This window comes from Talpa occidentalis, unplaced genomic scaffold, assembly GCF_014898055.3.
Source record: "Talpa occidentalis isolate TD23 unplaced genomic scaffold, MPIMG_talOcc4v2.1 talOcc4.7, whole genome shotgun sequence".
NCBI lineage: Eukaryota > Metazoa > Chordata > Mammalia > Eulipotyphla > Talpidae > Talpa > Talpa occidentalis.
This window is the reverse complement of record NW_023605083.1, coordinates 66,584,295-66,609,073: the sequence shown is the minus strand read 5'-3', so window position 1 is coordinate 66,609,073 and position 24,779 is coordinate 66,584,295. Positions and strand designations below refer to the sequence as shown.

The 24,779-nt window shown below is 46.2% G+C and overlaps 1 protein-coding gene across 1 annotated transcript in view; it reads right to left on the bottom strand.

Moving 5' to 3' along the window:
- Window positions 1-24,364, bottom strand: part of PAPPA (pappalysin 1) — a 237,142-nt gene extending 212,778 nt beyond the window's left edge. The window contains exon 1 of the mRNA XM_037491904.2: window positions 23,952-24,364. Within this exon, the coding sequence (XP_037347801.1) occupies window positions 23,952-24,360 (409 nt within the window). The 5' untranslated portion in view covers window positions 24,361-24,364. The remainder of the gene's footprint in view (window positions 1-23,951) is intronic.
- Between the last annotated feature and the right edge of the window lie 415 nt (window positions 24,365-24,779).

Genomic DNA, 24,779 nt, shown 5'->3' with positions numbered 1-24,779 from the left:
GAGGATCCTCAAATCACTAAAAATGGATCTGCCATATGACCCAGCGTTTCCACGCCTAGCCAGGAAACACAAACGCACAAATTTGAAAGGAAACCTGCACTATGTTTATAGTAGAACTGTTTACAATAGCCCAGACATAGAAATAACCTAAGTGCCCACTATCTAACATGCTTGTAGTTGCCCCATAGAGTAAGTCATTGAAAATGAAAAATATTGCTGTGTTCTTTAGAAGAGCACTATTACCCTTTTTATTTAGAACCTGCTAACTACCGTGTGCTCTACAGCAATTCTCTCACTTAAGCTTCACAATGGAACTAGCAGGGCAGATGTTTCTTCAGAGAAAATTAGGACCAAGGGGGTGGCTTACCAAAGGCAACAGATCTTAGAATCCAAGTCTACAGGATTCTCAGGCCAGGTTCCTAATCATATCCCTACGTTAAGCACCCACATTAACTCACCACCTTATAGTGGGTTGTTGAAGGTATTGCCCCTCCAGAAATACTGGTCTGCAGTGCCAACTCAAGCAAGTTGAACTGAAAGGCATGCCAGGAAGCTGCTTTCCACATCATTCTTCCTCACGGGCCTGAAAATGCTTGATTAAGAACCCACTTTTTTTTTTTTTTTTACTAATGGTGCTTAATCTGTTCTACTTGGCTCACCTCATTTACTGGATCCAAAGATTTGTGTGGACCTGGAGTTCAGAAGGCCTTCCTTCCAGAGCTGGCCCTTCAGCAAGATCACCATCATTGCCTCTCTGCCTTTTGGTTTCTCAACCAGAGTCTAGGCTGTGATGGTCTTTTTCTTTAGCATTTCTGGCTCACTCTTGACTGTCTCTGATCTCTCTTTCCATCTGTTATGATGGAATTGTGTCGTCCCCAAATTTATATGCGGAAGCCCTAACCCCCAGTAACTCAGAATGTGATCATTTTGGAGACAGGGTCTTTACAGAAATAATCAAGTTCAAGTGGGGGTCCTCAGGGTGGACCCTGAACAACAAAACTGGTTGGAACATGGAAATTAGGACATTGGTGCATACCGAGGAAAGACCATGGGAGGATGCAGGGAAAAGATGGCCAACTGCAAGTCAAGGAGAGACACCTCAGAAGAAACCTCTAGAAGTCTCTGTTATTGGAGTCATCCAGTCTGGGTGCTTTGTTATGGCAATGTGAGCAAACCATAATACCATCACCCTACAAGATTTCTACACTCTCCCACCAAAATGTCCCTAAAATCTGCTCCATCTGCTATTGTCTAGTGCCCAGTTCAGAGTTCCCTGCTTACGATACACTGCCTCCACTTACTCAACTCTAGTCTAAGAAGAGCAAAGTATACTAGCAGGACAGAGCCACTGGGGGTACGGATACCATATATAGTGCACTTTGCACAGATAGGAGAGTGCTGCTGTATTTCAGCCCCAGTGTGCATTTCTGAAGTGCTTGTGGTGCAGAGTATGTAGGTGGTTTGGTCGACGTCAGTGTGTCTCACAGAATCCTCATAACAAACTGGTATTACAGATGAGAAAACCAAGATTCAGAGAGGCCAGTTACCCTGTCCAAGATGACCAAGAACCAAGGGTAATAAGACTGTACTTTAAGATTCCTGACTTCAAATTCAGTTTCCCCACAGATGAAAGGTAACTAGCAATGTTCCCCCCTGACTCTGTCTCTCTGTGTGTGTGAGTGCGTGTGTGGGTTCCCCAGAATGTTTTTCTGGAATGGTTGGACTTAACACAAAATCAGCTTTGAAAACCTCTGACCTTTTTTTCATCATTGCCAAAGGAGGATAATGAGCAAAGGATGACAATTTTTATCAAGTTTGTACTATTTGTTTTGTTTTGTTTTGTTTTCCTCTCATTGGGAGAGTGCACATGGGAGGAGAGAAAATTCTACTCAGGTCACTTCTGCTTGTGACAAAACATATTACTAATAAATAACGATCCTACCAACAAATGACTGCTGAACGCCTTTGTGTGGCAGACTCCCTGCTAAGCATAGACACTCCATTTCATGATCCATCCTCATGGCCCCAGGGGGCTCTCCTGATATTCTTTGGATGGAGAAGGAAACTGAGATACAGAGAAGCTAAGTGATTTCTTCCGAGGGTCCCAAGCTTGAGAGCGGGAAATTCACAACTGAACAGAATATAAAGCCAGTGTTCCCGGCAGGGTGCTTCCCTTCATGGGGAATAACTCTTCAGTCCACAGTCAAGGTTTCTGCATCCCAGCTCAGCCCTACAGTGCTGTGTGTCACTGGGAAAGCAGTCTCCCTCTCTGGGCTGCCTCGTTTCCCTATCCTATGAGCTTGACGGTCACCCCGGGTAGGTTACCTATCCATCTCAGGCTCCCTGGGATCCTGAGATCCTCGTCCTTCTGACACTCCAGCCTTGGCTCTCACAGTGGGAGATGTAAAGTGGTGGGAGAGGGGTAGGAAAGGAGGCAGTTTCAGGAGTACAATTTAAGGACGCCGTCCAGTGGTGGGACCTCTTCCAGGGGAATACAAACAGAAGTGAGAAGATGCAGGGATAAAAGGGGGAATTTAGGTCAACAGTTGGGTTTCTTTCAGGAGGCTAAAAAAATTAAAAGCCAAAGGTTGGAGTTGATTCTTTTTTGTTTTGTTTTCCCTTCCATGATTTAATGTCTGTTATCAAAGTCACAGAGGAATGCTTGAGAGAGCAATCCTATGGAAAGCTTTTATCTGTCCAGCGGATAGTGATTAAAACAGACAGATATGGGTTAAGTGTAACCCAAGGTCCCTGCACTCGGTTCAGTGTGGGAGGCAGGAGAGGGAGGGCCACCAAAATGACCCTGGAGGACTAGCAGCACCAGGCACTGGGGGGAAATTTGGGATGTCACTGAGGTGGGTACCTAAGAGATTGCCCCGTGGTATCTTCCTCCTTCTGTAAGAGGGTGGTCCCCAGGGAAAGGGGAGGTTCCAGGTTCCCTGCCCCACCCAAAGGAGGGTGGAGCTGAGCAGGGAGGAGAAGCTGGAGAGGAGACTGGGGAAGGAAGGAAGCAGGATGGAGAGCCAGAAAGAGACCTGGAGGAGGCACATGGAGCAGACAGACACATGAAGAAGCCGCACTTGCTTTTTGGTCCTGGACTGGTTGAAACAGATATGGGTGAAAGATCCATGAGGAGGTTCACAATGGCAGCTTTCATCTTCATTTGATTTTGCTCTTTTCCTCTGGAAGGTGTGGGGGGCAGGTTTCCATTTGCAGGACTGCATGGGACGGTGAGAAGAGCACCCAGGTGGTACTGTCTACGTCTTGCCTATTTCTTTTTCTGTGCTGGGAACCATTACCTGAAAGCCCTCTGACCACAAACATCTGCTTACATTTCATTTGGCTACTGGGTGAGTAGCCTGGGATGAGTTCATTTACTTCTCTGAGCCTCAGTTTTTCCAAGTGTACTCCTGGGATCAAAAAGTCTTGTCCTGTCCACTTCACACATGGCTGTTGAAAAAGGTGGTGGATGTATGCTTATTTTCTTGTAACTATCTAAGTTTATCCAAATGCAAGGCGGGTCGACAAGAGTCTGCCATGGGTTTCAAAGACCCATAAACTTCATTAATACCCGGGTGCATTTGGGATTTCAAAGTGTTATTGAGGATTCATGGTATACTTGTGTTTCTCTATAGCACTTGGCTCTGCAGTTTGCCTCCTCTGCTCCTATGTAAGCGGGCTGTATGCACATAGAAAGGTCAGGGTCTTAGAGACCAAAAAAGGTGCATTCCGATGCTGGCTTTACCTTTCATTAATCACATGACTTGGGAAAATCAGGGTATCTTCCTAAGTGTTAGCCTTCTCATCTGTAAAATGGGGTGATACAATCTACCTCTGTTAATTGTAGGAGGAACTAATAAGATAATGGGTGCACCAGAACTTGGCACGGGTCGCTGGCAACATAACAAGTGCTAAGCACATGTACTGTCGAGTATGGAGTATGATCTGTTGGAATCCCAGCTCTGCCCTTGTTAGCTTGTAGCCTTGGGCAAAATCCCTTCTTCAAAGGATAACAGTGCTTAACGCAGAGTGCCATTTTGAGGATTAAGTGAGAGAATACAAACACTCATTTGCATAGTACTTGATAAACCTTAGGTGCCCTCTTTATTGATATCCATGATAAATGTCTGTTCCTCTTCCACAGAATTGGGACAGTTGGCATTTTTTTCCTTCCTTCATGCTATTAAACTTGATCTTTTCTGATACTGCTGTCTAAAATAGAGAAACATGTTTGTTGCTCTCTCTGTCACCTGTTGTCTGTGAAATTGGTGTATATCAACTTAAAAAAATGGAAGTGGGAGATGGAAAGTAATAAAGGAGGGAGAAGAGGTAGAGGAGGAGAAAGAGGAGAGGAAAAGGATCCATGTATTTTCTACCCTTAAAGATTGCATTAGTATAAGTCAGAGCCTGCGTGACTGAGTGGTGCTGATGTGGGAGCTGCCCTGGAGAAGAGTGTCTGCTTTGGGTCATTGTGATGCTTTGAGGACATTAAGTTCTCTCTGCTCACTCGACAAACCTTACAGGCAACAATCTCTTCCCAGAAAACTGCAGCACCAGTCCATCCTGAGGAAGGCTTTTTTTTGTATCTAGAAAATGGGAGGCTGGCCGTAGTGGTCACTGGGTTTGGCTGTGTAAAATACTGTAAGTAGCAGTAAGAGATCAGAAAGCACAACTTCACCATGGGCTGGGATGACTAAGTTGTGTGACCCAAGGCAAGCTGCACCCTCTCTGGCCCCATCATGGGAGAAGACTATAGTAAAATAAGTTCTAGGGATTTTCTTGAAAACATAGGGAAACTATTTCTAAGTTGAGGGTGCTAAGACATGAACTTTTGCCCTGATATTCCACTAATGTTCTCGATTTGGGGGAAGTTCTTTTTCACACAGGGTTGCATCATGAAAAGTCCCGGGCACTTTTCCCTTCCACCATGAATGCATAGAATTAGTTTATGATTGTGTTGGTCAAATAAACAATATAATTAAGAAACTGGATTCATTATTATTTATTAACTATTATTATTATGTTAACTTTTTCCTTCTGCTTTTAAAAGTAATTAAGTCATTTTATGGGCCCCTAAAATTACTGTGGGCTCCCAGCACTGTGGTTGACTGTGCTTGATGATGCATCTCTGAACCCCTACAAGACAGATCGGGATAGAGGCCCAGAGCACCTGCAGCCAATCCAAGGAACTGGGTGGAACAGGAAGGTTCCCACATGGGTGAGCCAAATGATGTAGATTTCATAACTGACGCAGGCCCACAACCAGTTATATAAAAATGCACCCCAGACAGTGTGGGCTGAGTTCTGGAAACAAAAGCTCCTCTCTCGGGTGAGCCTGCCATCACCTCATCCTGGCCCACACAGCCAGGGGTGAGCCTTTCAGGAAGAGAGATAGAAACGGAGATAAAGAAGGGACCCAGCCACAGGGGCAGATCCCAGCTTCACAGCTCTGGGGCCACGGGGAGCTCCTCTACCAGGCTTGGGAATGCTGAGAGAAGGGTTCCTGGATGAGAGGTCTGAGAACTGAGCTTTGTGTGAGGGACAGAATTTTGGTGGGAAGAGGCTGAGCAAAGACCTCCTAGTAGGTGGTGGAGCATGAGCAAAGTCCCAGAGCTGTAAAATCACTGCAAGGTGACTTTGCAGGTGGGGAGGTCATCTGCTTTGGATGGCACTGGGGGTGCACACAGTCATAGGAGGGAATGAAGCTGTAGATGTTAACTGTAGCTAGATTGCAGAAGATACAACAAATGATCTGAAATTGATTCCATAGACAATAGGGGATATTTGGCTACTGAGATAGCAAGTCCATGAGGAGTGGGGATTACTAATTTGGGATTTCATGGTGTTTTATTGATAGAGTCACAGAACTGAAAAAGTTAGGGATAATATCCCAGGACTCCTGTCCAAGACTCAGTGGCAATCTGAAGTCATTCAGCCTTCAGATTTAATAATGAAGAGGGTGAGAAAAACTTTGAAGAGAGAAAGCTGTTGACTTTTCAGAAACTAATTTTCTATTGTTTTAGTATTTGCTATGAAACTATGAATTACAATTCAATTCAAAGGTGCTCTTTAAGCCTCTCAATGGAGAAATGATATTTTTTTTTCCATGGAGCTTCAAATTTAAATTTTGTTCTACTAGGTGGAGGATGGTCTATTGCAGTCTTGAGCGTGGTTCCTAGTTGACCTTCACCAATATCATCTGCCTTCTGGGATTTGGTTGCCCCAAATAATCAATTGGAAGAGAGCAAAGAGTTGATCTGCAGGCTCATTTCAGCTCTGACAGTCAACCACATAAACTCTAGAAGACCTAGTATCATATCTCCTTTGACTTCATATTCTAGATGCTTAGTCTGGGAACTGACAAATGGTTGACTCAAAGAACAATTATTGAATACATGGAATGAATTGTGTTCTTAATTCAAGATTCTTGTGGAATCTTTAGGGGATTTTAAATGGAAAGTTAGCAAGGGGAGACCATATTTTAAACAAAAGCATAAAAGCAAGCAGCTCAGTTCTTCAGACAAGCTAGTATTTCCTCTCTGGCTGTAAAAGACATTGAGGAACTGAAAGACTCTGGAATAGAGAAGACTGATGAGGAGGGTGCCAAGGACACTGCAAGGTCAATGGGGAAATCAAATATGAAAAAGTGCAGAGGTGGGAATATATATTCTAGGAATAACATAAAATTCTGTTGAATAAAAAGAATCCAAGTTAAGTCAATTGTTCTCAAAGTAGTAGAGATTTTCTCCCAGGGGACATTTGTTAATTTCTCTGCAGACATTTTTTATCATGACAACTAGGATGGCGGGGCAGTTACTGCACCTAGTGGGTAGAGGCATGGATGCTGCTAAACACCCCACGTGGCAGGACAGACTCCCACGACAAAGAGTTACCCATTCCAAATGCCAGGGTTGCTATGGTTGAGAAACCTAATATGAGGAACTTAGAAAAGTTATGGTAGGAAGTAATGCTTGGGGAGGAAGTTAAATGTGAAGTTACGGTACTCAGACCTGATCTAGAGAGGAGCGGTTAGAACATGGGCCGTACGGACCGATTCTACAGCTTACTCGCTGCTGTAACCTTGGACTATAGCCACTTAACCTTCCTGGACCTCAGTTCTCTCATCTGGAAACCTAGGTGTATAATAGTATCTACTTCAGAGGGCTGCTGTGAGGATTAAAGAGTTAATTATGCAGAATCACTTGAAACAGTGTCTGGCACATGTTATGTACCAAATCTGTTAGTTACTGACATTGGCAACGTGTAAGTAAGAGGCAGCTACAGTGGACTCAAGTTCAAGGGCAAAAGAGTCCCTTCTGACAATGTAGAAAAATGACTGAGAGCTTCATAAGCATCTTGTGACTATTGTATCCAACCATAAACCTTCTTCAATAAGTTTCTGCTTCAGGTGGTCGTGTTTGGGTCTGTCTGGCTATTTGCAAGCAACTCTGTGTCTGGACTCTATTTCCCAGAGAGCCACAAGCCCTGGCCAGCATCGGCTGCCTATCCAGTCCAGGCTCCTCATGGTTTCAATGAATAAACAGAGGAAGCCAGACAGAAGACAGAGGGAGAGATGGAAAGGCAGGAAGCCTTCCACGAAAGCTGCAGTCAGTGGTACACACTATGCACCAGGATTTCAAAAACAGAGTGGGGGCATATTTCAGGGGTTTGTTTGAGCCCCTGATATTGTTCTCTTGGAGCCTTTGTTTGTAAACAGATCTTTCTGCTGACACTGGGTTTTGTAAGGGAGGACAGAGAAGGGGAGGGGGGCTGGAGAAAAAGGCAGGTTGTGTCCGTGAGTCTTAGACCATGTGTTTGTTGTTGAGAATACAAAGGCCTCACTGTATTAAATGAAAATGCTTGTTTTACAAGGCGAGTGGGAATATGATAGGTACATGTCGAAAATGCTTCGGGAACTGAAACAACTCCACGCCATGAGGGCTTCCTGCAGATCACGCGTTACGCGTTCAGGGGCACAGACAGATCGTGATGGCTCAGAATCACTCTACAAGGGCTTCAGGGGGTGTGGGCAAAGAAAGTGCTAGAAGCTAAGTGACTAGCAGCTCCCTGTAGGAAGCCTCCTGTCCTCTCACTGAGTCCTACCTCTGTTTCACTTCCTCTATTGGTTTCCCGTCACCAATAAAGACCTAAGGGTAGAAGTTGTTACTGATCTAAAATAACACTGTTGATAAAGAACCCTCCAGTAGTCTAGACCCATAGTCAGAGCCCTACTGGGGATACTTACAATTATATAACTATACAAGCCAAGCACTGTGATTATTTCAGAGTAGTTTTCAATTTCTGAAGTGGGGTTTTCAAATTGAACTCCAGTAGAAGCAAAGGGGACAGTGAAGCTGTCTCAGGTGATTTTTTTCAAGGACTTGTGGTGGCCCAAGAACAAGAACTGGAGTCTCCTAACTCTTGCCCTAGCCCAAGTGGAAGATTACGTGGACAACAGAGGGACAGATGAATGAGGACATGGACTGAAAGAAAGGAGGGTGAATGAGATGAAAGGAGCGGTGAATAGATGGGATGGGTAGGTGGATGAGTAGCTGGGAGGGAGAGAAGAGGAGAAAAAGGGAAGGGAGGGAGGGAAGTTTAGGAGAATGGTAGAGTAGATACATAGTTGGATTCATAGATTCGTGGGTGAAGCCCACCGTGAGTAATTATAGTCAGGACCACCTCAGGCCACATTTGAAGTGAACTTGCCTATTTTAAAACTCAAAGAAACTAAGAGACGAGAGTTTGAATAAACAAAGTTGTAGATTATATTTCTAAGGAATAAACTAACTTCTCCTTAGAGGAAAAAAAGGCCCAAATTCTATTTACTCCAACAAGGGCAGAGATGAAGGAAAGTGCAATTCCTCAGTCTGATATGACAACTCAACATCAACATTCTCATTTTCACAGATCTGCTAGAGTGTTCAGATTTTAGAGCTGGGAACAGGCTTCAGGAAATGACCTTGTATGCCCCCTGCTTTTAGGCATTTAAGTCATCATTTTGGGGCCACAGACCCCTTTAAGAAACTGATGACAACTTTGGAAGTTCCCCCCAGAAAAAAATGTACACATCCTCACATTCCACAGAAAATGTCTTGGGATTCACAAATCTCTCTTCAAACCTTCTTGGTCTCAAGTGTAAGAACCGCTGCTCTTGTCTTCTGTGGATCTAAATCACTAGTGCTATTCAGGTATTTTAGTTGGTACTGGTATTGGCAATCCCATTAACAAAAATATTGTCATAACAAAATAATGGCATCAACCATGAATTCATACCATCACTGGGACTCCACTTTAGGCTTCATGCAACTCATTTTCTGCAGAGAGTGTGGAACAATCTTTGAAAATCATACATCAGATCTCAAAGTTCCTCATTTGAAACTCTCCACTAACTTCCTAGTTCATCCAGGTTAAAATCCAGGTACACTAATCCAGCCTGCCTTCAGCACCGGATATTCAAATTCCTCAGTGGCTCATCAACCCACTGAAGTTGCCCCCCAAACAGCCTCATTCAAGCCTCATCCTGACCATCAAAGCCAGTGTTCTTCTACTGCAGTCTTTCCTTCTAGCACTTACTTTTATCAGTTATCACTATTATTTATATATTAGCATGTAATATTTATGTATCAGTACATACCAATACATCTATAGCTCCTTACCATTGTGCCTTTGTTATTGCCTTTCTTTCTTCCTAAGACCGTAAAGTCCATGAGGGCAGGGACTACTAAGATTTGCTCACTGCTGTATCTCTAACAATGGCAGGGATATACTTTACATTTGTTGACTCTACAGAAACACACAGAGGTTTTTTGAAGCCTCAGTGTGGCCACTATCTCACAGTGGGATCCTGGACAAATCTCTCTCCCTCATTGGATTTCAGATGTCCCAGTTGTAACAGGATAAATTCAGTTCTATCCAACTATAGGGTTCAATGATCTGAAATCTTTTTGGTCTAGTTCAAGAGACCTGGGCCCAGATCCCAGGACAAAATGACAGGATTAGAAGGAGTGGTCAGGAAAACGAGACTCCAGTTTTTCTCTGTCCTAGTTTGGGATGGAACTTGACATATTTTTCTTGTCTCTTCTGGACATCAGAGTCTCCAACTGTTAACAGAGGAGACTGGACCAGATGATTTGTCAATTTACACTGTGTCTTCTTTTAGAATCCACCCATGCATATCTGTCCAAGCCCTGCAAAGTGTGCATTGAGCATGGGCAGACATAATGCCCACAATCACCCTACTCTCACATCCTCTAGGAAGGCTGCAAAGAAAAGGTGAAGGTTGCAGGTAAGCATGGATGCATAATTATACCTAGTTCTTCAGCAGCTCCCTCCAGGGGTGGAATGAAGAAGCTGGCAGCAAACCATGGGGGAAAGGACTTAAAGCCAACAGAAAAGTACACTGGTTCATAAGAAAGAAAGGTACAGAGTAATAGGTCATCTTGAAGAGAGCAGGCCAGACCAATACCACTCATAATGTGTTTGCCTTTACTGCTTGGCACTTGCTAAGGCCCATGATATTTTTCAAAGTGCCTTTTCTTCACAGCACCCATTTCTGTCACCTTATCTTCCCCCTTATTTGAAGGCATCTCCAATTCATTTGGGCACTGAGCACTGACCTACACAGCTGGTACTGCCAAGATAGGAACAAAGTAGAAATGAGGACAGAAATGGCCTCCTCCAAGTGAGCCTGGAGACAGATGGGGAGAGTTGATAATATGAAGGCAATCACAACAGAATAATAAGGGCAATGAGGGGAGAATATTGGGGCTGTTGGAGTTGACAGAGATGGTGATGAACTGAATGTCCAATCATCTCCTAGTGTCATACTCCTAAGAGCTACTCTGGGTCAGTGTCCTCACCTGGGACACGAATCAAAAGTGTTTACTGTTCTCATGTGATTTATGGATCTCCATTACAAGTGACATGCATGATAATGCACATGTAAGACAAGGCATGTACTGCACATATGTACACATGGCCGCCCCTTCAAGCACATATGTACTTATATCACCCAGCCTCTCCAGGTGGAAGGGATCGCTTATGCCCCTGCAATCTCCAAGTGCTTTCTGGCCACCATAACTAACATAAGTATTAAGCATCACAGTGTTCCTGCCTCTGTGCGTCCCCAGGACTCTATTGCTTAGTTATAGCAGTTACCATGATGTCATGCATCTGTTTACCAGTCTGCTTCCGCCACTAGGACTGGGAGCGCCTCAAGGGATAGCACTGTACCTTCTTTTCAACCTCCATCTTCCCAGTGCAATGTATAATACATAAGGACATAAAGATTGCTCAGTGATTATCTATAGGAAGGAAGGGGGAAGGGGTTCAGGGAAGGGGGAGGGAGGGAGGGAGGGGAGGAGGGAAGGGGGTGAAAGAGGGTGTGAGGGAGGGAGACTTAATTCTCTCCAACTGTCATTTCCTACGGAAGCTCACAGAATGTCTAGGACACAGGTTTAGCACATGAGAATTGTTTAAGAAAAGTTATTCAATGGCTGCACAATGTTTTCTAACACATTATTAATGTGAACCCACAGATATAACTTTCACCCCTTATTGTAAAGGATGAGCCAATGGAAAGAGCACAGATTTGGGACTGAAAAGATGTGAATTCTAGTTTCAACTGTTCTGCCAATGTGCTGCTTAGCCTAATTCAACTCAACTTGGTTTAATACGTTGACTTAACTTCTATGGTTTGGTTTCCCATTGATAAACTGAGCAGATCTGATAAAGCAGACTCCCAGTTCTTCCAGAGTGGAATTTGGGAAAAGGATGAACAAGATCTATAGCAGCTGTTTTCAGCAGATCAGCTCTGATTAGCCCAGTGGGACTGATCTATAAAGGAGTCACTCTGAGAGCTTAATACAGGCACTGCAGAGCCGTGACTGTCTCCAGTGAGAGCACATCACAAGTCGGCCTCTTCCATCCAGATGCATTCTGCTGCTCAGAACCCCCGAGTTCATGCAGCATGAGTACCCATTTATGTTTCAGATGTGGCTTAGAACACATCAGGGCCCTCTTCAGAGGGTGACAATGTGTCTCTCTTGAGCATGAGGGACACACACTGGGATCCGATTCCCCTAAGAGAATCCAGAATCAGAAACAGCAGAGAGCACCTTGGAAATAATTGCATGTCTCTCAGTGACTACTTAAAGGTTGGGAATGCTGGTGGATGTAAATGATATTTATGTTCAAAAGTCATCTGCAAATAAAATATACTTTGCATACACAAAGATTTTTAGCCAATCTCTTTTAAAGTTCATTTGAAATTATCCTCCATCTCTCTCTTCTTTCTTACCTCTGTCCCTCCCTCCCCCTCTTACCTTTTCATTCTAGAAAAATCTCCCAATGCTCCTATTGGCAAAGATTGGAGGCACCATCATTCATCCACCCATCCGTTCATTTATTCATTCATGTATACATTCTCTCATGGAACATTTACTGGACAACTACTGTGTTCCAAGCAATGAGCTAAACCCTGTGGATAGAGATATAATTAAACTGGCCTGCATTTGAACCCCAGTTCTACTACCCTTTAGCTGTGGAGCCTTCAGCAAAGTCATGTAACTTTATAAACCTAATTCAGTGGGTTCAAACTATAGCACTGAGCACAATGCCAGCACATAGTAAGTGCTCATTATAAGCTAGCTGCTTTTATTACTGTTATTACTGCTGAGAATGCGTACTCTCCCCCAAGGATATATAAACAGTGAAGAGAGAATTCCAGATCCTGAGGTCACCACAAGGTCTCATAAGATCAAGGGAAGCAGACAGAAAGGCCCCCCTATCAGGAAGGAGGGAAATGGATGAAAACCCAGGCAACAGATATGACTGCCAGGACATTCGAGGCCCAAAAAGAACCTGATAAGGGGGAGAGGGGGAAATCTGAGAGGAGAGCAAAGCTTGGGATTATGTGCTGCAGTGCACACACAAAACAAATGCTTTGCAAACAGGCCAGGGGCTGCGAGGGGAGGACCAAGGCTAAAATGTGGCTTGGATTAGAAAGGCCGAAATGTGAGTTGAGGAGGCATTTAAATACAATGCCCCTCCCCCTCTGCTTTGGAAAGCCAGGTTTCTTTTACTTCTGACTTCTTTGCTCAAGGGGAAAAGGAATTAAGCACTGTATAATGTTTTTGAGTGTGACGCACGGGCTAGGTCATGTGCTTCCATTACGTAATGTGACATGCCTGAGGTTCTTGAGTTCTTTCTCCCAGAATCATTAGATATTTAGCTGGCTCTCTTATCCAGTCATGCAGTTAGTAAACAAAAATACATATAGCTCCTTTATAAACCAGGCACTGTGCTAGGTACTGGAGAAGTTGTATAATCCTAACTATGTACACAGTTAAAGGTGATAAGGAAGTCTAGGTGTTCTGATACACATGTGCAGAGGGCACAGCAGAAACAGACGGATTAAGTGAGTTCGGAAAGACTTGGGGAGAGTTTCCAAAAGAGGGGAACTTTAAATAGTGTCCTAAAGAGGCTTCAGCATTCTTCACATGGTTTCTAGGGATACACGAAGTGCACAAGGAATGACATGACAAGGTCTAATGTGTCTGGGGGAACTGTAAAAAAATATTCCAGGGTTACTGAAGGCTTTTTAGTCAAAGGCAATAGAGTCAGATGCATTTTTTGGAAGATCTGACTATGGGATGTTAGAAGGTAGGTGAAAAGGGGCTATAGGGCTTTAGGCTCAGAGAAATGGATCTTACAAAACTAGAGAAATAGTCAAAGCAAGAAAGGCAAATGGCCCAAGAAGAAAGGTTGGCTATGAAAATGTAAGGAGGTTAGATAGACAGGTATTGATGACTGATTGAATATGGAAGGTGATGTATCTAGAGTAGGCAATAGTAGGTGAGGACATTGGAAATTTGGAGGAATGAGAGTTTGGATTTGGACATGCTGAGTTTGAAGTGCATGTCGATATTTCCAGTGGGTAGCTGAATCTATGAGTTGGGAGTCCAGTGGAATCTGGAGATAAATGATGCTCATCAACAGGGAGATGGTAATTACTCAAGGGGAAGGGTGAAAAGCCTGGAGACAAGTAGAGCTAGCAGTGGCCTAAGACAGAAAACAGTGGATGTCACCAAGTTTCGTCACTGATTTCACTTTCCTAAACAAGCCTCAGTTTCTCATGCATGGAATGAATAGCTCAAATGAGTCCTTCTGACTCTCATAGATCATGCTTCTTTGCATTTACATGAATGTAACTTACCAAAACAGAGTTCAGTATATCTTCACTTCTTATGTCCTCTGCTGGTATACTCTGCATCTCTTAGAATAAGGCAGTCTTGCTTGTGATTGGCCTATTATATTTCTCTATTCTCTCATCAGCCTTTGCAGCTGAAAGACCTCCAAGCTCATAGGGGAAAATAACTCCTTTAATGCAAATACATTTGGTCACCTTCTGCCCAGCCACATTTCTTGCTGAGAGAACAAGAGGAATTGAGGAAAATGGCAATGGGGCAGATACAGGAATGCATTCTTGACTAAACAGGCCACAGGTATAAGTCAGACTGCTAACTTGAAGGGAAAAGTCTAGATCAGTGTTCTGTACTTTATCACATATTCCCACTATCTGCATACTTAGATCCCAAGCTCTGACCTACCTTATCCTAGACTTTCTGTCTCTGTTTCCTTCACATGAACTGGAATCTGGAATCTTTTCAGGGTCTCTAAGATTGAAACAGGATCATCTTTCCTACTGTCCAGGGTTTATGGACCTTGGGTTGTATCATAAAATATTAGGAAACAAAATTGCTTTCTCTCCTTTGAAGAAAAATCTAAGTGGCCAGACTAAATGTGTTAGGGATGAGGAGTAGGGAGAGAGTGCAAGGGAGGAGGGCAAGAGCGAGCAAGAAGTACTTTATCTATGACAGAAATAGGGATTCCGGGAAGGAAAACAGGCTAAGAGGTGGCCGTAGACTTGAGAGTTTTAGATTTTTATTCATGATATGATTTGATTAGAAATGAAAAGACTGAAAGGTCAGGAGCTTGCTCTGATGTCTAGGAACTTGCCTGGAATGACTTTTGTATAGCAAAAAAATTATGAAATTTGAATATGCTAATCATTAGTCATGTAAATAGTCATTAAGACAGTCATTCAGTATTTTGGATATTTATGTCCACTATTATTAATAATATTATTAATGAGATGACTTCCAGCTATTGGGAAGTACCAGTATTCCCTAAATAATGTCTTCAGTCAGTCTTTGACTGTGTGCCGTTAGTACATTGCTTTCTTAATACAACCTTTTGGGGGAGGCATTAATGTCTATATGTCAATGCAAGAGTAACATTCTGAGTTGTTATCAGTCAACAATCCTTTAGCAAAAAGGAATGGCATGTCCTTTTTCAAGGAGTGTTGCTGGCAGACAGGAAGCAGAGTGTGTGGGCACTTGGCCCCTGAGGTGGACAGGCCCAGGCACCACCTAGTGGAGGAAAGTGTACCTAAAAGGGAAGAACACTGGAATTACTGCCAACTTTACAATTCTGTCTTAGAACAACCTTGATTAAGATTATACAACCCTAGGAGATATCTGCTAGAAGGGTCTCTAGGGCAAAGATAAATAAACTCCTCCTTACCCCGTTGTTCGGATGAGGAAAATTGGCCCCACGAGGGAAAGTGACTTGCCTAGAGTCACTGACTAAGCTGGTCTAGAACTAATGTCTCCCAGCTCCCAGCCCATGGCTCGTCCTTTCCCAGCACGCCCTGGTTTTCTCCAGAGCCTGGGGTCTGCCCTGAGGTCTCTCCTCCATGCCACTTCCCACTACTGTCTCCCCATGACCTTCAAATCTTACTCCTCCTGTACCCCCATCCCACATTCCATTCCCTAGACACCTTTCTTTATTTTTCTTCATAAACATTCACCAGACGTGGCATGATATATTCCCTTATTCATTTATACTCCGCCTCCACCCTCCTTCCCCAGAATACAAATTCTCTGAGGGCAGATATACTTTCCTCTTCACTGTATCGCACTCAGGCTCTAAAACTAGACCTAGCCCACAGCGAGAACGCAATAAATCCTTGCCAAATGCCTACCCAGGGGAAGGATGCATTTTACTTTGCTCCTTTCTTTTAGTTCACATGTCTTAGATTCTCTACAAGGATCATACAAACTTTTTGTAACATGAAACAATGATGTGTATCTTCTGCTTTGTCTCTCATTTTTATTTTTGTCTTGTGTTAAGGTGAGACCAATCCACCTTTCCTTAGTTATAAGGGAGGGAAAGACAATTCCCAGCTCTGGCAAGGAGATAAGCACACCTAAGTCACAGAGTGAGAGAACTGGAAGTAATGTGTGGCAAGGACAGGACACACATCATAGCAATATGAGTTAACGTTTACTGGATGCTTACCCATGGTCTAGATTCCATTACTAAGCGTTTTCCACATGGAGGCCCAGTTAATCTTCAAAACAACCCAATGAAGTAGGAGCCAGTATTATCCGCATTTTGCAGAAGAGAAAAGTGAAGCCAGGAGATATTAAGTAACTTGTCCAAGGTCGTGCAACCAGCAGGTGGGAGAGTCGGGTAATCAAACTTAGCCAGTCTGACTCCCAAGTCCTGTGATTAACCACTACAAAATACTTCCGCATCAACACGCCCCTTAATCCCTATTTTCTGATGGTGTCAACTCTTCCTGAGATCAGGCAATGGAAGGTAATTCCCTCAGAGTTCTAGGAGGTTCCCCAGACAGCTGAAGATAAACAGAAATAAGGATCCTGGAAAATGGGACTTATGGGTATGTGTAGATGGGGATGAATGTGTCTATATTGTCACAATAGGTTTGGGACTGTCACAATGACTAGCAGATCCCAGGGGTAGACTCAAGGAGGTTTAATGTTTCACAGTGTGTGGGATATTCCATATAGCAAAGTTCCCACTCAAAAGCTTCTGACTTCCCAGCCAGATTCCTCTTGCCCTTCCTAAGGCTCCGCTACTTCTTTCCTTCTCCTCAAGCTCTCCCAGGATGGTCCATCACCTGAGTTTACAGGTGAACAGATAGAAGGTCAGAAGAAGCTCTGAGAGTCTGAATTCTGGACTGGGCTCTGACTGCACAACCTTGGAAAAGACCCTAACCTTCTCCAAGTTGTGGCCTCTGTATTTGGAAACCTATCAACTCATAAAATGTGCAGGGACCTAAGACTTCGACACTTCCTGTGGCTCTCAAACCCATAACTTTAGGTCTTTTTATCAGGGAAATCTTCAATCGCACACAGAGGAACTGCCAAAAAGGTAGGAAAGCCCAATGTCTCTGTCACCTGGTTTCAATAATTATCAGCTTGTCGATCTTCTTTCACCTACCACCCTAACACCCCCAGTACCCAATTTTAAACAAACAAAAGAGACATAATGTCTTTGTATCCATAAATTCTTCAGTATGACTGTCACAGTCTAAGAGCCTTAAAAACACACAATAAAAATATCATATCTACAAAATTAATAATTCCCTGAGGTCAGTCCATGTTCACTCAAACTCTGTAATTGAAAAACCTGTATAATCCTTCAAAAGGAATTTTTTACAATTTAAGCAGAATAAGGTGAAGGGAAGGTGGGGAGAGCCAGAAATCACCCCTTCAGCCTCCCCCCAGGGGATCTCTAAGATGGTGGGACAGAGTTTGAGAGCCCTTGCTCTTCCTCACCTTCCTTTTACACCCTGAGGACACTAAAGCTCAGGGACGTGCAGTTAGGTGGCCAAGGTCACACAGCAAGTGGAAGGATCTGATGCTGGTAAAATTCTGACATCTTGGGCCTCCAATGAGTCACAGATATTGAAAGTTTACTAATTTGATCACTACTTATCATGCACAGTATGAATATTTGTAATTAAGGCACTCTTCCAGGAATGACCTTGATTGCACAAATGCCTCCCACCTCTCACTCTGGCTCCTCCTACTGCTGACATGTGGATGGACGGGGTTCAGATCATGGTCAAGAGTTCCTGTTGTCTTACCTGGTTCCTGAGACAACCCAGACAGACAGGGATGCTGAATGCACCACACCTGAAATGCTCTCACCTGAGGCCACTCTGGTGGAGTCAGAGACCCAGGTCACAAGGCCAGTACTTGAACTCAGAGCTCCTGAGTCCCAGTTTTAGGTCTTTAAAGGAGCCCAGGGGCCAAGAGCCTTCAAGTCCATTCTCAGTTGAGCATTTCCAGTGAATGCATCAAGGTATAAAGAGGAACTCAGGACAGCAAGAAGATAACACTGAAAGAAAGAATTCATGTCCAATGAGGCGGTGACCAGTAAGGGGAGGAAAAGGAGCCTGCTGGATTCCCTAGTCCTAGGCCAACAGCAGTCAGGCCAACGGCAGACAGGGTGCACGGTGGCTGGGGGAGGTATCTGGGGTCACTGGAGGGCTTTCTTTCTCATCTGAGACACAGTAGACAGTGCTGATTTCAGAGTGACCTCTAGGATCACACCCCTTGCTACGGGACCAGCCCAGAGCAAAGGGGGAAATATCTCAGAGCTGAGCCTCCCTTCTTTATACCCCCTATTCCTGGAGATTCGTTTAAAATTAGTGGCATAGTATCAGTGTGTTACCTCCTTACAGAAGTGTTTTCACTTTAAGGCAGCACCACAAAGAGAGGGTAAGTTTTAATACATGGGACCCTGGGCCCTGAGAGGTTTGGGGTCACAAGGGGAACTGAGAATGGAAAAAAGGCCCTTCTTGTGTTTGGCAGCTCAGCATTGGAACAGCTGAATTTCTCTAAAAGCTCAGCCACTAATGAGTCTGGGAAGCAGAGGGTGCCAGTTCCCCCTTGAGCCTCAGTTTCCCACATGGAGAGCTGAGAGACAACGACCTGGATCAGTGATTCTCCCCCCTGGGAGAAGGCTTTGAAAAGTCCCCAGTGCCCAGCCAACCCCAAAACCATCACATCAGAATCACCAAGATGTGGTGTGGGCATTGAGATGTCATAAAGGCAGGTGATTCCACATGCTGCCAGGGATAGGCACTCCTGGACCAAATGATCTCCAGGTGCCTCTGAGAGAGGCAGCCCCTGAGTGATGCTGGTCTTCAGTTTCCCTAAGGACCTGAAAATGAGTTTCTTCATCCAGTCCATGCAGGGATGACCCTGCATACCCCACACTCTTGAACTCTACATGTCTGATCCTCAAGTTTGCTTTCCTCTGCACTAAGGGGCTAGGGCAATGAGGTCGTTGTCACTCCTATCTGTCCACATGAATGGCTGCTCAGTGAAAGAGGAAGTTGAAGGGCATCTGGACCTCACATTGACACTGTCAGCCTTCGGTTCCTGAGGAATTCCTGAGGCTTATGCTCCCCCTGATGCAAAATGATTTTGCTATCAACTGATCCCAGTATTTCATCAAGCTCTTAGCACCAAGCAGTCATTCCAGGGCAAGGAAAGGGATTTGAGGGATTCTATAACTGTCCCCTGAGATGTGCTGTCTATTCTAGATAGACTACCCCAGAAACTCAAGGAGAAGCTCCAACAGTGTCCAATGGACCCCCCTTCTCTGAAGGCCAATCTCCCAAGCTGGAAAAGGGCACGTGCTTACTCACTAGATCCAGCTCTTCCACTGACGAAGTTCCTGTCATGAGCTGACACGGCACCACCTACTAACTGCCTGTCTATTCCAGTGAAATATCCTGCTATCAATACACCCATTTTACAGATGAGGAAACCAAGGAATATAAACTGCCTTGATTCAAATCACACTGCAGGTAACTGGCAATAGAAATCCCAAGACTGGTCTGCCTGATAATTTGGCATGGAAAGACAGGTCTGCTGGTTCAAATCCAGAATGTTCTTTCACCTGTAGGTATATGGTCAGTCACAGCAATGCAGCATTTGGGCTCTGCCCACCTGATGTGCTGTGGGGCTTCGGGCTAAGTCACTTCGACTCTCTGAGACTTATTTCCTTGACGTAAAAAGGAGCTGACGATACCCACCTCCCTGCATGAGCTGAGGAAGAATTATGCAAGCAGACAGGTCCTGGCACCTTGAAAGATTCAGTTTCCTTCCTGCTTGTAAGTGTCCTTACTTAGAAAGCCAAGACTGTACAACAGTCTTGTTGTACATGTACAACAAGAAAATCATGTACAACAATTTGAGGGAAGTTTCCTGAGTTCTTGCTGTCCACCAAGACCTGTTCTAAGTACTTTTCACATATGAGCTCACACAATGAGATAGGTCCTCAAACTAGCCTCACCTTGTCAGAGAGGAGGCTGAAGCCCAGAGCAGTCAACTAGCTTGCCAAGGTCACACAGCCAATTAGGGACAGGGAACCTGGCGACTAAAACTGTCTTCTGATCACTCTAGACCCCAGGTGTGACTGTAAATTTTGGGGGAAGAACATGATAATATATGGATGCCTTGAAATCTAGACTTCCATTTTACCAAACTCATGAAGTTGGGCAAATGGAAACACTCATTTTGGGGGACTGGATGGGAAATGGGCAGTGAGGGGTACAGAAGGGATGGATGAAAAGAGACTCTTTGGATTGGCCCGCAAACTCAACAGTCCAACATATAGAACAAAAGAAATGAACCTGGCAAGCAGAGGTGCTGGGTGGGACTCAAGTAAAACTTCTCTGAGCAGGGCTTCTGGATAGCTAAGGGGTGAGGCTGGGGGCACAGGCACACTTGGGGGGTCCACATTTCACTTATCTAACAGGTCAGGAGAAACTTTAACAAGATCAACTGCTGCTTTTCTTTTTCTTCTTTTTAATTTCAAACTAAAGGGACATGGGGGGGGGCGGGGTCATTTGGGAAAGAGAGGCAAGATTCTGGATCCTCCTGGTGTGATACAAAAGTAAAGGGATGTGTCAGAAAGTACCTCCCCCCCCCCACCTCTGGACTTGAAAGGAAGCCCAGATTACTGGGCAGGAAAGCTGAGGCTGTGCTGGCTGGTGGGCCGGGTGAGAGGTGATGGTGCTCATTAGACACCTTCTCTCAGCAGTGTCGGAGCCAAGCCTGAAGAGGGGACGCCCAGGAATAAACCCTAGTTCCTGCCATTGAGGGGCCGTGTCATCCAGCACCCACCCCTCCCCTTTCTGTGCCTCTGTGTCCCAATTCAGCCAGAGAAAACTGACCCTGGTAAGCTCTGAGGACCCCTTTGACAATAGCCTTGAAGGACTCTTCCATCCTAAGACCACCCATCCCTGACGGGACGTGGAGGATCCTGCACACCAGTACTTTTCAACTTTGGCTTTGTTTTTTGCCTGCATAAGCCTGTCCTGTGTGTACGTGTGTGTGCGTGTGTGCAGATCCACCCCCCTTCCCTTTCAGAAAAATAAAAGGCAAGTTTTCTGAGCTTCAGAAGCAAACTGCTCCTCCTCGCCTTCCCTCTGCCTCTTCCAGCGCCTGTCTGAACCGGTGTCAGTGAAGTTTGAACCGGGGCAGAAATAGCATCCCGGGTGGATCTGGGAGCACAGCCCGCCTACCAGGAGCAGCAAGGCCTGCCTCTGCCAGACGACAGACCCGGTTAACAGCACCGTAAAATTAGACCTTGACGAAACCCAATTGAATCCTGCAGCAAAGAGTGATGTAAGGCGGCCTGGCCTGACAGCCTGAAATAGCAGCGCGGTCCCTGCTGAGCGGTGCCTGCTGTCTCCAGATAGGTGACCAGGGATTCCTGCGAAAGTGGCTACGCCCAGGCAGAGGAAGTCAGCAGAGGTCAGGCAGCGAATGGGCACCCGAGGTCGCAGCGGGAAAGACGTGGCCTGGCACCGGCATGCCCGCTGCCCACCTTGGCCCTGCTGCTCCCAGCCCCGACTTACACGAAGGAAGGAGCTGAAAAAGTGCTTCGGCAAAGAACCTCTGTTTGTTTGCTTTTTAATTCAAGGAGAAGCAGGTTCTTTTTAGTCCAACAGCCTGTACGGTGTGGAGGATACGAGAGAGTGAGTCTTTTCTGGCTGAGGGCCAGGTGTTTACACACCGCCAAATTTGGCTCAGACTCAACTAGGGGAGGGAAAAAAATCCACCCGAAACCTCCGGAGAAAAGCTCCTGGCTTTCTGGGGCTACACGACAGCAGTGCTTTTTGCTTTTTGCTTTCTTTCTTTCTTTCGTCTTCTTCTTCTTCTTCTTCTTCTTCTTTTTTTTTTGTTTTGAGTGGAATGTTATTTCCACACATAAAATGGACCAGGCATTTTATACAAGCAATAATAACCTTACGTCCCCCGTCCAATTAAAGTATTTTACTGCACGATCTTTGTGTGTGAGTGAATGAGAGTGCTCAGCAGAAGGCGTGTGAAGAGAGGCTCCTTGTCTGAATTACAGATATTTATAAAGCAGGCTCCCGAGGAACCCGAGGTGTTCTATATATACAGATTTCTTTTTTTAAATGTATCTGCTACCTTTTCATTGACAATACCTATATAACCCTGGGCTCTCCTCTCTGGAGGGGAAGGCTTCCGAATCACCGCATGACAGGTAAACACCAGGAATAATCAGAGCTATTCATTTTTTTATCATCGGGACCCAGCAGGCTCTGAGCTGGTCATATGTTCCGAAAGAGAAGTAAACATAACACAACCCTGAATATCACCATCATCATCACTATTATGAATAACCTCTCTCCTCTCCTCTATACTATACACCCCCTCCCTGGCCCCCGTGTCTAGGGCTTGGGGGCTCAAAGCCAAGGAGCTCAGTTTCCCTCTCCTTCCTGGGGAAAAAAAAAAGAGAAAAAAATAGCATATGATGACGTCAGAGGTGGGGGAAAGTCACTTTCTTGCTCTGGGCAGCGGCAGCGGGAGAGAGGGAGCTTTGAAGGCATATTCTTGTAGACCAGCGGAGTTTGGTTCCCCCGAAATGGACTTCATGTAAATAGGGTAGAGTCAGCACAGTGTTTACGAAAGTCCACGCCAAGAGAGAAAGAAGCAGGACTGGCGGAAGAGCTCAGAGCTTTCCCTTCTAAGAAAGTGTGTGTGTAAGGGGGTGGGATCGCAAAACGCCTCCACACGTTCCCTGGCTGCTTTGAAGGGGGAACCCCTTCTCACTTTAAGACGTCCTAGGAGATGGCAAGACTGTTTGCACAGGAAGGGAATCTCCCGGGCAGAAGAGGCAAAACTTTTCCTTCTCTCCTCCAGCTCTGTCCCCCATCCGCCCCCCAATTTTATTAAAGGCATTGCCGCAGATTCATTTAGAGAGGGAAAAATGGATGTTGGAGCATTTCTAAGGTTTGCAGCCCTCGCAAAGTGTCCGGTTTCACTACGGGCTTTGCTGTGGAACTGCGAAGGGGAGAGGGAGGGAGGGTGAGGAGGGAGAACTCAAATTCATTACGGGCTCATAAAAGTCCCAAATGAGAAAAGCGCCCCGTTCTCAGCCGAGCAGGGGCAAGACTGGCGGGGTGTGCAAGAGAACGCTCTCGCCCCTGCCCTGTGTGACTTGCAACGTGGGCTTTAAAAGCAAAGACTTGGGATGGTCGGGGGCGCGGAGGGATTGAAGGGGGTGAATCCCAGAGGCAGGCGCCAAGCAGAGAGCAACTTTGGGGCACTTGGAGGACTTCTAAGTCTTGGCGATCACAACAACCTGTCTTTGCAGCCTTTCAGGGTAAAGGGGCCAAGGGAAGGGGGTTCACCTCCATTAAAGTCAAAGAAATCAACAGCCCCCCTCCCCCGGCTCTTTTCACATGCCTCTCAATTGGGTCACCCTCGCCTCCATCCCAAACGGAGGCGGACGTCTCACCATCCCCAGCACCGTTTGCGTGCACGAGGTTTCCCCAGGGACCGGCTCTCAGCGCCTGCAAGTCCCGGGAGGCCAGGCGCTCTCCCTGCGCTCCCGCCTGGGGGGCTAAGCGGCGACCCCTTCCCAGCGCGCCCATTCCGCAGATGGGGCAAAGCGAGGCTCAGAGATCCCCTGGGTGCCGGGGCGCTTCCCGCGCCAACACACCCGCAAGCCCCCGACCCGCCCGCACCCGCGCGCCCCTGGGGCCGCGGGGACCGCGCGCCACCCGCCGCGGCGCCCTCGCCTACCTGTGATCACCGCTGGAGACCTCTGGCCCCCCTCAGCTCGCAGCCACACTTGCAGCGTGAACGCGTCCCGGGGCAGCTCCAGGTCGGCCCGGAGGCGCAGCTGCTCGCCTCGCCCGCTGAAATAGAGCGCCCGGCTCGGCGGGCTCGGCTCCTCCGCGGCGCCCCTCGCCTCCCGCTGCTGCCGCCGCCGGGGGACGCGCACGGCTTCCCAGGCACCGCCCGGCGGCGGCGGCGGCGAGGCGCGGCGGCCGCGGGCCGCCCGGGTGGCGCAGGTGGCCGGGCCGGCGGCGGGGCGCGGGGGGCGGCCGGCCCGCGGGTCTCTCCGGGCCCGGCGGGGGCGCTCGGCCAGCCCGCAGCCCAGCGCGGCGCTCAGCAGCCCCAGGCGCAGCACCCAACTCCAGAGCCGCATGTCCGACGGTCCCCCCCGCCCCCCCTTCGCCCCTGCACCGCCGCCCGGAGCTGCCAGCTTTGGGAGCCTCAGCGCCTCGACTTTCTTCGCTTCTTCACCCTTCTTGGGCGAGCCCCCCCTTCCACTTGCTTTTTTCTTTTCCTTCTCGCTTTCCTCCTCAAGGTGTGCTCCACTCCCCCCACCTTTGAAAAATACAGCCCAATTCCTCCTGCTTGGCAATTAATTTCTCTCCCCGCTCCTTTATCTGCCTTATTTCCCCCCCCCCCTAACAGCTGGTTGCCTTCCTCCTTGTTTTATTTCATTTTATTTTATATGAATTCTCGTTCTTAAAAAAAAAAGCTCCTCTAAGACACCGATCCGCTGAATTCCCTCCCCCCCAAAGATGCTCTAATTTATTTATTTTTTGCGTCCTTTATAAC